Consider the following 14,729-nt stretch of genomic DNA (forward strand, 5'->3'; position numbering starts at 1 on the left):
TCGCTGACTTTCGTTTGCTTTTATTTACGAGTTAGAGTGCATAAAAAAGGAAAACGTAGGTGTTCTTGTCTTACATAACGATTGTGAGTGATAGGCAAAATACCCCCCAAAAAGTGCAGTTCCCCTTTAAATGTAAACGTAATAAGTGTGCTAACTATAACTGTAACTCTTTGTGTGTATTCTTATTCTTATCAATAGCACATATTTAGATAAATCACTGTTTTCACCTTGTTTTCCAATCACAGTGAGTCTGCAGTGCAAGATCCTCAAGTGCAACTCGGAATTTTGGGCCTCCACCGCCAACACCGGGCCCGAGGAAGAGTTTTGCACGGCGCTGCGTGCGTACAGCAGCTGCGTGCGACGCACCGCTCGTACGTGCAGAGGCGACTTGGCGTACCACTCGGCCCAGCATGGCATCGAGGATCTCATGAGCCAGCACAACTGCTCAAAAGAGGGACCCACGTCGCAACCCCGCGCCCGCACACCTCTGCCCCCTGCGCCCCCGCCGCCTGACAGCCAAGAGCGCTCAGACGGCCCCGAAGTGTGTCACTACGAGCGTAGTCTTCTACGCACCGCGGCGGCACCGAACTTCACCCACTGCGGCTTCTTTGGCGACCCTCACCTGCGGACGTTCGGGGATGAATTCCAGACATGTAAGGTGGAGGGAGCCTGGCCGCTTATTCACAACAAATACCTGTCGGTGCAGGTGACCAACACCCCCGTGGTGCCAGGCTCTTCAGCGACTGCAACAAGCAAGGTCAGCTTCTTTTAGTTTACAATGTTTGTGCACATACACGTTACATAAACATCACTCACTTACCAGTTAATAATGATAATCGCCACCATGCAGAAATGACCTGGCGTGGTATTAGTACTACAGGTATTTTCCACTTGACTTCCATTTATCTGTGGCATTGGGTTGCAAAATTTGCTTAATTGGCTCCTGAAACTGATGTATGGAATTATTGAACACACTGGGGTTCTGGTCAGAGAACAGAAAGTCATCAGATGGACTCATCAATTTTAATTGTGGACCTTGAAGTGTACACTAGTGGTGCTTTGATTAGTCGACATTGTTGACAAAAATCAATAACACAATTTGTTACCGACAAATGTTCACAATCGATGACGGTTACGTCATCACATGTGTTTTTAAGGACGAACATACACCAGTCGGTGCGACCAGTGACAGGCAAACGAAACACTGACACTGAAAATATCAAGAGTATTGGAACATTTCACCCTAAAAAGGTGAAACTGAACTGAATAAGTGGCAAATACGTTGCACATTTTTTATGGCAGTGATAAGGAAGAATCTAAATCTGGAGGATGTGGTATCCAATAGTTAGCTAGCAAGCTAACTAGTTAATTGTATGACAAATAGCTTTAACTATCATTTTTCAAATTATTCTATGTACATTTGTGCACGTTTCCAAACGCATCTTTCTGAGGAAGCTCCATAGCTGTGGTGTTCTGTCGTTTGTTTTTATCACTATTTGGACCATCTCTTGTTTACATAAAAATTGATACATAGTTTTTGTAGGAATCTGCTTGTTCTTGCTTTTAAATGGAGGAAAGCTTAATATTGTTCAAGTTATTAATTTGTAGCAGCACAGTTCGTTAACAAATATTTTTGACTAAAGTACAGTGTTCCCTTGATTATCGCGGAGGTTACGTTCCAAACCGCCACCCCCTATTTTAGGCTATTTTGTTTTTTTTGTGACTATTATTTGCCCTCTTCACAGTTTTCATGCACACATAAACATTAGCTATTCTCTAAATTACCTCATACACTCCAAAGTCTGCTTACTTTTAACATGCAAACTTAAATGGGTACTCAATGGTACTTTAAAATCACTGAGACCATAGTAGGTAAACCACAAAGTGGGAAGTGAAAACTGTAGTCATTGTATTGTCTTCATTGTTATTTAGTGCATACCTAAAAGTATCTCAAGCTGAATCTATAAGCCAGTGTCTAAATTAGAGCAACTGAGGTGTATGTCTCATAATCTGTTTTGTCGAATAATTAAGATAGTCAATGACTCGTTGACTATCAAAAAAGTCGTTATGGCTGCAGCCCTAATGTACACATGGTTTAAAATATATTTGTATGGGAAACACTCTATACAGTGGAATTCCCCACGCTGCAAAATGAGGGTTATATACATGCAGGTGATCCCATAGTACTCGCTACTCCGAGCTTTTCTTCTTGACACTCACACAAACTTGAGTGGAGAGGTGCAGTGGCCAACTCGGGGGAAGGGGGGTTTGTAAATTTTGTAAGGCAGCTAAAAAATATTATATACTTTTTTGTGGGTTACTTCAATTATGTTAAAAACTTAATTTAAAAAATATTGTATTTATTTTGTCTTTGAGTTTGTATTAGACATTTTCACGATCGCCTTTGTCATTTTATATTTGTGTTAAGGTTAATGGGCTCAAAAAGTACTTACACACACTGTAATCACTCTGTTCAACGGTCCTTGAACGCATCGTAAAAATTCCTCTGAGTATAAAACGATCGCTCTGTTCTAAGAGAGCACAGCTTGCATGTTCAATGTACACAATTAAATATCTTATTTGCTCAAACAGCAATGTGTTTATACTAGGGGTGGGCTAATTAATGCGTTAATTACGAGTTAACTCATCAATCTATTAACGCCGACAATTATTTTATTGCGTATTTGCGTATGTTGTTTACATGCTTTTATTTTGTTAACGCCTTTTTTATAAAGATGGCGGCGCCCGGACGGGCTTCGGCGTGGAGGGCCTCTTGGTAAAAATGGAACATTTGGCAAAAATACCGGACAATTCTGCAAATTTCATGGATGGCTTACAGCGTGGTCACTCCGGGATCACTTTCGACCGCCAGACAATTCTGAATGTGGATAGATCGGGCCGTTTTGGACTGAATGACGCGTGCTTGCTAGATCGGCTAGCTAGCATGGGAATACTTTGCCGGCTACATCCAGCGGCCTGTGAAGCAGCGGAGTATATGTGTTGTCTGTCTATTTATGAATAATGCAGATTAGGAGTTTTGGCTGAGTTCTTAACGTTTGCTTTCAGAGCGTGCATATCACAACATACAAGATGCCGTCATGGCGACACACAACCTTTACCGGGCTACCGCGCATGCTCGTCACTCCTGCTGCATGCTGGGTAGGGTAGTTCTTTTTTTCCCTGGCTCATAACATCACAATATAGTACCATGTATATGATGCGTTCAGTTTATCAAAGCACCAAGCAAACAATCGGAAAATTCCCATCATATCAATTCCTAGATATGGTCATAATTATTTTAAGTGCACTACGCATAATAAACACAACATTATTAATATTGCTACTACGGATAATTTAATCAAAAATTCCCTAAAACAGCCCACTACCTATAATATAGGTTTTTTAAACATAAGATCCCTGATAAAAAAAAATGTTCCTGCTGTTACCTCAGAAATTGCCTGTTCGGATGTTATGATTGTGGCTCAGAGATTTGTATGTAGATTATATTTATTTTCCATAACAAACAGGCAGTGGAAATAAGCTTAAACTTTTGTATTTACATTTTTTGAGTTGATTTTCATAAAATATGCTATTTAACTGCTACTGTTTAACAAGTACTGATTTGAATTGTGTTTGCACAACAAATGTTTTGGCGCTTTTGTTCATGTGGGAGAATATTCCAATAAAGGTGCACTACACACTACTTATGAATTCATTATTGGGCTTTGCGTATACTATGCAGTTAATCGCGATTAATCAGAGAAAAAGTGCGATTAACTTCGATTAAAATTTTTAATCGTTGCCCAGCCCTAGTTTATACGCTTAAATTGGGGTATGTCGTTTCCTACTGTTTTCATGTTAACATTTAAGCTAACAAGCTGGCGCTAGTCAGTCCGTGAGTTTATCGAAGTATAGCTATCAGTCACGTTCTTTCGGTCATTAATTGATACATTCAAAACGTTAACACTAACCCTTGGGGCCTTTACTGCGGTTATCATTATTACCGTCTATTGCTACATCCCTAACTTGCGTCAATGCGGTAACGTCACTCATTACACCTGTACAATCTAATCAAATACAATAGTGGCCTTTACAAATATATGATAATGTAATTAGATGTCAAATATGTCGATTACTTTATTTCACTACATACCAGAGAAGGGCAAAATATTCAAAACAGGCCTCAGTTTGATGCAGCACAGTTCCACACACCAACGCAAACTAATAAAGATTGTTTGTTTTGTGCTTTCTAATATTTTGCCCCTCCGAATAAAGTATGATAAACGCCTCAAAACTGAGAATTTTTTTCATCTTTATTAGTTAATTGTTAGAATTAAGAATTGGTGTAATGAATGATTAATTAGGGTGTTGGAACACATTTAATAGTCGATTATTCAAGGCTATTATTATTGTATCAGAAGTGCTTCATCAAAATTATTGACACCAGAGTCCATTTTGACTTGGTATGAAACCAACAGTGAGTGCCTTTCTTCCTACACCCTCTGTCGGTCGCGATTGGCGCTGTACTGTTTAATAGCCGCATGAGAAACACGGGAGAGATTCTCCCAGCAATTACTGTCCACTTTGCAGCTTATCATGACAGAATTCTTCTAATCACTTCTGTGTTTACGGTCTGAGGAGGAATCATTTTCTGCAATCAAAGTCTCTTAATGACGCTTTATTAAGCATTTAGTTCTCCTTTTAGCTGCAGAAGTAATTCCATGAGATTTTCCGAGATTTTCCTTTTTTAGGAGCCTGCCTGTGGACAAAGAGAAAACCAGGCAGTGCGCCAAAGGCACCTGTGCAAACAATCTGCGAGAGGATCAGCCTCAGCAGAGTGTTTGAGCTACAAACTCTCATAGTGGCTACAACGGAATATCATTCATTCGTCTTAATTTTCTTTAACTAATGAACGCCTCTGCAAGTCTGGGTATCATCACTATCTGGTGTTCAGAATGCTGACCACTCTGTCTTAATTAGCTGCAGTGGGTTTATAAATGGATCAGTCCACACCCCTGAGCACAGTTCTGGGGTTCACTGGCAGGTTTTTTTCGCTATGAATGGCTCGTCTTTGTGTCTGCACACTGAGACCCGATTTTTACTGTGGCTCAGACGACTGTTTTGCTTTGCATGGCGTTTACCTTGGCCTCACCCCTCGCTCGCCCCCATGCCGAGCCACCGCTGGAACACAACTTTTGAGTCGAGTTGGTGGCACACATTGTACATTCCTAATAAGTCCAAGTACTTTCCATCCTAATTCCCATTTAAAAAAAATGTTTTCACAAAATAAATAAAGTAAATATTGGAGATTTAAGGGTATCAAATGTCAAGGTACGATAATATCACATGTTATCACGTGCAAAAAAAAACTTTGTAAAAATGCCATAGTGTGAAAAATTAAGTGGGGCAGGAAAGTTTAGGATAAACACACTTACTGTAATTGAATACAAACATAATGCTAAAATTTTCTAGTCATATTTATTACTTCAAAACGAGTTTTTTGTCTTTTTTTTTTAACATGTTCTGTTCAGCCACTCAGGCAAACAACAAGTATTTTCAAAGTGCAAATAGTAGTAACATCTACTGTTTCAACTGTTACATGTTGTCCATCCATCCATCTATTTTGTACCGCTTATTCCCTTCGAGGTCGCCAAGTCGCCATCTCATCACAGGACCAACACAGATAGACAGACAACATTCACACTCACATTCACACACTAGGGCCAATTTTAGTGTTGCCAATCAACATATGCCCAGGTGCATGTCTTTGGAGGTGGGAGGAAGCCGGAGTACCCGGAGGGAACCCACGCATTCACAGGGAGGACATGCAAACTCCACACAGAAAGATTCCGAGCCCGGGATTGAACCCAGGACTACTCAGGACATTCGTATTGTGAGGCACATGCACTAACCCCTGTTCCACAGTGCTGCCCTGTTACATGTTGTGTAAATCATAAATAAAAACAGAATACAATTATTTGCCAATCTTTTTTAAATGTAACTTAGATATTGTCTTTCACTATGTAAAGCGCTTTGAGTCACTAGAAAAAAACGATATATAAATATAATTCACTTCACTTTTTAACCTATTTTCTAGGGCTGTGAATCTTGGGTGTCCCACGATTCGATTCAATATCGATTCTTGGGGTCACGATTCGATAATATATCGATTTTTTTCAATTCGATCCAAAAACGATATTTTTCCAATTCAAAACGCTTCTGTATTCATTCAATACATAGGATTTCATCAGGAACTACCCCAGTCTGCTGACATCCTAGCAGAGTAGTAGATTAAAAAAAACAAAGCTTTTATAATTGTAAAGGACAATGTTTTATCAACTGATTGCAATAATGTAATTTGTTTTAACTATTAAACGAACCAAAAATATTACATATTTTATCTTTGTGAAAACATTGGACACAGTGTTTGAGAGAGATGAGATGCGATGCAAGTGTAAGCCACTCTAACACTATTGTTCTTTTTTATTATTTTTATAAATGTCTAATGATAATGTCAATGAGGTATTTTTATTCACCGTTATGCTGAAATTCACACTGTTGTTGATAATATTCATTTTTGTTTCATTACTTTTGGTTTGTTCTGTGTCGTGTTTGTCTCCTCTCAATTGCTCTGTTTATTGCAGTTCTGAGTGTTGCTGGGTCAGGTTTGGTTTTGGAATTGGATTGCATTGTTATGGCATTGCTGTGTAGTGGTTTGTTGGATTGATTAAAAAATAAATAAATAAATAAAAATAAAATAAATAAAAAAAAAAAAAAATTTTTTAAATGAGAATCGGATCATTTGGAATTTGATGCCTGCAGCATGAGTCAAAAAAGCTGGCACAAGTGGCAAAAAAGACTGAAAAAGTTGAGGAATGCTCATCAAACACTTATTTGGAACATCTCACAAGTGAACAGGCTAATTAGCAACAGGTGGGTGCCATGATATGGCATAAAAGCAGCTTCCATGAAATGCTCAGTCAAAGATGAGGTGAGGGTCACCACTTTGTGAACAAATGTGTGAGTAAATTGTTGAACAGTTTGAGAACAACATTTCTAAACGAGCTATTGCAAGGAATTTAGGGATTTCACCATCTAAGGTCTGTAATACCATCAAAAAGTTCAGAGAATCTGGAGAAATCACTGCACGTAACCGATGATACTGCATCAAAAACCAACATCAGTGTGTAAAGGATATCACCACGCGGGCTCAGGAACATTTCATAAAACCACTGTCAGTAACTACAGTTGGTCGCTACATCTGTAAGTGCAAGTTAAAACTCTACTCCGCAAAGCGAAAGCCATTTATAAACAACGCCCAGAAATGCCTCTGGCTTCACTGGGCCGGAGCTCATCTAAGATGGACTCATGCAAAGTGGAAAAGTGTTCTGTGGTCTGACGAATCCACATTTCAAATTGTTTTTGGAAACTATGGACGTTGTGTCCTCCGTAACCATGAGGAAAAGAACCATCCGAATTGTTCTAGGTGCAAAGTTCAAAAGCCAGCATCTGTGACGCTATGGGGCTGTATTATTGCCCAAAGCATGGGTAACTTACACATCTGTGAAAGCACCATTAATGCTGAAAGGTACATACAGGTTTTGGAGCAACATATGTTGCCATCCAAGCAACGTTATCATGGACGCCCCTGCTTATTTCAGCAAGACAATGTCAAGCCTAGTGTTACAATAGTGTGGCTTCATAGTAAAAGAGTGCGGGTACTAAACTGGCCTGCCTGTAGTCCTGATCTGTCCCCCATTAAAAATGTGTGTCGCACTATGAAGCGTAAAATACGACAACGGAGATCCCGGACTTTTGAACAACTTAAGCTGTACATCAAGCAAGAATAGGAAAGAATTCCACCTGAAAAGCTTCAAAATTTGGTCTCCTCAGTTCCCAAACATTTACTGAGTGTTGTCAAAAAGAAAGGCCATGTAACACAGTGGTAAAAAATGTCCCTGTGCCAACTTTTTTGCAATGTGTTGCTGACATTAAATTGTAAGTTAATGATTATTTGCAACAAAAAAAAAATGTTTCTCAATTCGAACATTAAATATCTTGTCTTGTCTTTGCAGACTATTCAATGGAAGGAATATAACTTGAAAATGATTTAATTATTTATTTATTTTTTTGAAAATTATTTACAAATCATTGTATTTTGTTTTTATTCACGAATCACACAACGTGCTAACTTCACTGGATTTGGGTTTTGAGTATATACACATATACAATATATACACACGTATGTGTGTGTGTATATATATATATATATATAAATACACGTAACGGTACGTTTATTTGTATTGAAGCGTTTCGGTACAGGGGTTTCGGGCCGGTTCGGAGGTGTATCGAACGAGTTTGTAAGCTGAAGTCTTAACAAGCTGCTCTGCCTTCTGCCTTTGTCCGAGCACCCAGCATTGTCCCGCCCACACAACCATCTGATTGGTTACATACAAAGCCAATCAGCAGTGCGTATTCAGAACGCATGTTGTCAATGCTTCAGCGTCGAGCAGATATGTGTTTAGCAGCGGACATCGTACTCTCCCCAAATTATAAAAAACACTTCCCAGTCACAACTACTACAAACATCACTATAAGCCCGTTGACCTTCTAGAAACTTAAACTGCAGCTCAGTTCGCTCGCAGTTCTGGCTTGAGGTGAAGGCTAATTAGCTTTTAGCGTAACGTTAGCTCATTTTGCTGTGTGTGTGTTAGCTCATTGTGCGGTGTGTGTGTGCGTGCGTGTGCATGTGTGTGTGTGTGTGCGTGCGTGTGTGTGTTAGGGTCAGCAAAGCCCTGTCTGTCTGTTATTTCACATGAACTAACATGAAGTCCATGGTGTTCAGGGATGAATAGTCTCTCCTATTGCTATTGTACTATTTTTTCAGCTATAGTTACATTAATCATTAGTAATGTAGCAGCTTAGTTTTAAATGGCAGGGTCCCTGCTATCACATGTTGACAAAAATATAATATTTACATAATAAAAGTCAACTACAGGCTTCCCAGAGGGTATAATAAATTAACCATGATGAGTTGACTTGAAACTGTTTAATGTTGCACTTTTTATATGTAGAAGAAAGGTTTCGTCGTTTTATTTAATCAAAACAACAACTTGAGGCAGTTTAATGTGGATTAACGTGGGCAGAATTATTATAGTGTTCGCAATGTTAAAAGGATAAAGCCATTGTTCACAAATTTGGTAAATAAATTACCAAAAAATGTATATTTTGTTGTTTTCTTACTGTACCGAAAATGAACCGAACCGTGACCTCTAAACCGAGGTACGTACCGAACCGAAATTTTCGTGTACCGTTACACCCTTAATATATATATATATATATATATTAATATATATATATATATATATATATATATATATATATATATATATATATATATATATGTACGTAAAGTATGTACATATATACAGTGTATACACATATATATGCATATATATTTATATACATGTATATATTTAAATATTATGTACACATATACATTTTATATATATATATATATATATATATATATATATATATATATATATATATATATATATATATATATATATATATATATATATATATATATATATATATACACCGTGTTTTTCGGAGTACAAGTCGCTCCGGAGTATAAGTCGCACCTACCGAAAATGCATAACAAAGAAGGAAAAAAACATATATAAGTCGCACTGTGGTATAAGTCGCATTTTTGGGGGAAATATATTTGATAAAACCCAACACCAAGAATAGACATTCGAAAGGAAATACAAAATAAATAAAGACTAGTGAACAACAGGCTGAATAAGTGTACGTTATATGGCGCATAGATAACAAACTGAGAAGGTGCCTGGTATGTTAACGTAACATATTATGGTAAGAATCATTTAAATAACTATAACATATAGAACACGCTATACTTTTACCAAACAATCTGTCACTCCTAATTGCTAAATCCGATGAAATCTTCTTCCTCTGTGTCGCTTCTAAATAATATTATTTGATATTTTATGGTAATGTGTTGATAATTTCACACATTAGTCGCTCCTGAATATAAGTCGCACCCCGGCCAAGCTATGAAAAAAGACTGCGACTTATAGTCCGAAAAATACAGTTTATGTATGCATATATACAGTATATTTCAAAACCTGAAATGATGCAATACTGCATCTCAGCAGCCAAAGAAGGAGCCTTTTGTACATATAATTAATAATTAAATATAACACATGTATAAAATATAACAATAATACACGATATGGAAATGATACACATTCTAATTACTTCAAATGTATAAATAATCGATTAATAATCAAATCCCCAAACTCTACACACAGGTCAGCTACAGATACTTTCCAAGCGCGAGTTGGCGTAGCGAATGCTACTGTGAGCCTTGTAAGATCCGTCCAACATCCGACGCCTTTCTCACTAGCAGACAAAACTGCTGAGAAGAAGAAAAAGCGGGTTGTATTCATTATATTAAAAAAAATGAAACATCGAAAAACATGAGGTGTGCAAACATAGTACCTTCTTACTTTTCTTCTTTCTTGAATATAATGGTGTTTCCCACCTTCTTTATCAAAGGGCTGGCACTCGCAACTTCTTATGGCCCCATGGTGTCATATTCAGTAATAAAAAACCCTCAGGTCTTTTCCCACTTATTGAGTCGTACAAAAACCAAGACAATACTAAAACGTGGACAATTTTTTCTTTGGAAATCTTAAATTGGGATGTATGAAAAACAATTTACTATTGGGATACTTGAGACGTGAGGTTTCGTGTGACAATTGTACAACTAGACCATTTTGTACTTAGTAGCCTGGACAGACTGAGGTCTGGTTTTGGTTCTGATTTTGCCTAATGGTGTTTTTTTTTTCTTCCTCTGTCGCAGCTGACAATCATCTTTAAGAACTTCCAGGAATGCGTGGACCAGAAGACGTACCACGCCGAGACGGACGAACTCCCGCCGGCGTTCGCCGATGGCTCAAAGAACGGCGGCGAGCGCCACGGCGCCAACGCCCTTCGCGTGGTGGAGAAGGCGCCCGGGCAGCACGTGGAGATCCAGGCCCGCTACATCGGGACCACCATAGTGGTGCGCCAGGTGGGCCGCTACCTGACTTTCGCCGTGCGCATGCCCGAGGAGGTGGTCAACTCGGTGGAGGAGGACGACAACCAGGACTTGTACTTGTGTCTGCACGGCTGTCCCGCCAACCAGCGCATCCACTTGAAGAACGTGAGGGCTCAGAGCGCGGTTCGGACCAGAGGCTTCACCTACCAGAGCGCCAAGGCCAAGTGTAAGGAGCGTCTTCCCGTGGAGGACCTCTACTTCCAGTCCTGCGTCTTTGACCTGCTGTCCTCCGGGGACATCAACTTCACCATGGCCGCCTACTACGCCCTGGAGGACGTGAAGATGCTGCACTCCAACAGCAAGCGCTACCACATCTTCCAGAAGGACGCCTTCCCCAGTAACGCCGCGTCGGAGAGGCGGGGCAAAGACGCGGCGTCGCTGGTCTCCGTCCTCGCCGCCATCCTCTTGTGGATCGAGTGCTGCACCGCCGCTCCAACGCCACTTTAGGACGCCGTTTGTGGGAAAAGTCCACCTGGGATGATATCACTGGAGACAAATCTTGTCCACGGACTCGTGACAGGACAGGCTTTTTGGTTTCATTTTCACTTTCATTGGGAGAAAAGAAGCCTGAGCCAGGTCGCTTTCAGATTTTGACTGTTGTGTGTTTTGTGCGGGCAGGAGCCACCGGGACTAAAACCTCCAACCACGGGAAGAGAACATTGTGTTGTTGTTGTTTGTGACGTGAATGTAGACAACAGGAGAAGACGCAAGAAAAACTTCAAAGGTTTACAGACTACAGCGCTTTTTTTAACATGAGGGTGGTTACTCAACCGCAGAGAGTGCCAGGCGCTGCCTAATACTTTTCACGAGTAACTGTTCACAACAAGATTTTATTATATGCAGTACTGTGCAACGAGCAGCTTTACTGATGCCACGTCCCGCCTGCAGGCGTAGTATAGTTTTAAAGATGGCCGACAACGTCTATATCGCAGCCTCCTGCAGTAACAACACAGTGGAACCTATATTTACAAACTCAATTGGTTCTTGAACATGGTTCGTAAACAGAAAGGCTTGTATAGTGAAGCAGTTTCCTAAGAAACAATGTGAACATGAATAATTAGTTCTAGCCTCGACACAAGTCCTTATTTTACTAGGAGAATGCACAATTTGAAGGCACTATATACAGTATGTATGTATATATATACAGTGGGGCAAAAAAGTATTTAGTCAGCCACCGATTGTTCAGGTTCTCCCACTTAAAATGATGACAGAGCTCTGTAATTTTCATCATAGATACACTTCAACTGTGAGAGACAAAATGTGAAAAAAAAATCCAGGAATTCACATTGTAGGAATTTTAAAGAATTTATTTGTAAATTATGGTAGAAAATAAGTATTTGGTCAACCATTCAAAGCTCTCACTGATGGAAGGAGGTTTCAGCTCAAAATCTCACGATACATGGCCCCATTCATTCTTTCCTTAACACGGATCAATCGTCCGGTCCCCTTAGCAGAAAAACAGCCCCAAAGCATGATGTTTCCACCCCCATGCTTCACAGTAGGTGTGGTGTTCTTGGGATGCAACTCAGTATTCTTCTTCCTCCAAACACGACGAGTTGAGTTTATACCAAAAAGTTTTATTTCGGTTTCATCTGACCACATGACATTCTCCCAATCCTCTGCTGTATCATCCATGTATCCATTTTTGGTATATATATATATATATATATATATATATATATATATATATATATACATACACACACGTGTATGTATATATACGCACATGTGTGTATATATATACACGTGTAAATATATGTGTGTATATGTGTATATATATATATATATATATGTATGTATGTATGTATATATATATATACACATTTGTGAAAATATATACACGTGTGAATCTATGTATATATATGTATATATATGTATATACATGGGTAAATATATATGTATGTATATATATATATATATATATATATGCATGTATATATATATATATATATATAGACATGTGTAAATATATATGAATATATACAAACTGTATGCGTATATATACATATATATGTATGTATAGTGTATATGTATATACAGTATACACATTTATATGGTTATATGTACATATATTATATGTAATGGATTAACAATTCATTACCATAATACCAACAGCAAGCGCACACACGAACAAAAGTCACCTTGGTGCTCTCAAAAACGTTATCAATCATGTTGCTGCAAAAAAGTTGTGTTTTTTTCTACCTTGTCTGAAATGCAGACAAGTGGAACTGTGCGTAAGTTCTCTCCACTCTAAGTCCAAGTCCACAGCAATTCCCTCCTTCTTTCCAGGCTAGTTTGTTGGCTGTTTTTTGGACCCATATTGAGTTAAAAAAACAAGACAAAATTTGGTGAAGGGCGAGAAAAGAAACACACGCTGAAGCACTGAGAAGTGGCGTTTGATTAATGGAGCGTAGACAGGATGTGACGTCGGGGGCGCTGCCTCTCCGAAATGGACGCACCACATGTGTAGTGTACTGCACAGGGAGCTATGGCAGCGCTCTAAGGCTTCCGCTGCCACACAGAACCAATGAATCATTGATGTAAACTGTTATTAGTAGATTGCACAGTTCAGTACATATTCCGTACAATTGACCACTAAATGGTAACACCCCAATAAGTTTTTCCACTTGTTTAAGTCGGGGTCCACGTTAATCAGTTCATGGTAAAAAATCAAACGTTCTTATTTGGCGTGATCCAAAACTTTTATTCACCAAAAAGTTTGCAAACAGGTGTTCAGAAATCAAGGTTCCATCGTGTAATATTTGCTATGTTAATATAATAGAAACATATTACATCATTTCCAGATGTATTTTCTCAAAACTATTACAAATATACTTTCTAATTTACTGTTACTTTACGTTGGTTTGGGGAGATACAACAAATGTATCGTTTCAATACCAAGCGGCCACAGGGGCAGTATCGGTATTTCCTGAGATTGTAAACAAAAGATTTTGTGAGAGTACAAACTATCAATGTAGCGATGTGTACTGATACTATACTTGGTGTCATTACTGTCAATATTTATATCGGTCCGTTTGCCTTTAGTTTACTCTCGTAAGCTGTAGTTCATGAATGATACGGCGTCACGACATGACAATAGTATCAAAGTGTATCGTTGATATCGTCTGTATCGCACAACACTCAGCCTGTCAATGGAGTCAAGGAGTCTATTATCAGAGGAAGTACAACACTGCGCATGTGTGCTCCATTGCTCTCTGAGTGTGATGTTTGATGTGTTTGCGCGTGCGCGTTTGTGTGTGGGCAGTTTTTTTTTAACACTGAAGTATTTGTCTGGCCTCACTACTGCTCCCCTGTGGTGAAGTTAGGCAACAACAGCATCGTCTCAATGATTGTAATGCAGTGTGGTGTTGTTTGTAGATTGTACTGTAACTTTTCTACATCGTGTGTGAGTTGTGTTGTGTTGAATAGCATTTACAGGTTGTTTTGTTTTTGTGAATGTAAAATTGAATTATATTTCAACAACAAAAAAAAAAAAGATATTTTGCAACAACATGAGCAGCCTGAGAGAGAATATTTTCAAGCAGTAAACAAGAAGATAATTTTTTAAAGTTGCTCATGTTTTTGTTTTGCTTTTTTATCA

General features: G+C 38.8%; 1 protein-coding gene across 1 annotated transcript in view; it reads left to right on the forward strand.

Moving 5' to 3' along the window:
• Positions 1-12,789, forward strand: part of rgma (repulsive guidance molecule BMP co-receptor a) — a 28,779-nt gene extending 15,990 nt beyond the window's left edge. The window contains exons 3-4 of the mRNA XM_061894785.1: positions 246-757; positions 10,892-12,789. Coding sequence (XP_061750769.1) covers positions 246-757; positions 10,892-11,575 — 1,196 coding nt within the window. The 3' untranslated portion in view covers positions 11,576-12,789. The remainder of the gene's footprint in view (positions 1-245; positions 758-10,891) is intronic.
• The last annotated feature ends 1,940 nt before the right edge of the window (positions 12,790-14,729 follow it).

The sequence above is a fragment of the Nerophis ophidion genome, linkage group LG03, assembly GCF_033978795.1.
Source record: "Nerophis ophidion isolate RoL-2023_Sa linkage group LG03, RoL_Noph_v1.0, whole genome shotgun sequence".
Lineage (NCBI taxonomy): Eukaryota > Metazoa > Chordata > Actinopteri > Syngnathiformes > Syngnathidae > Nerophis > Nerophis ophidion.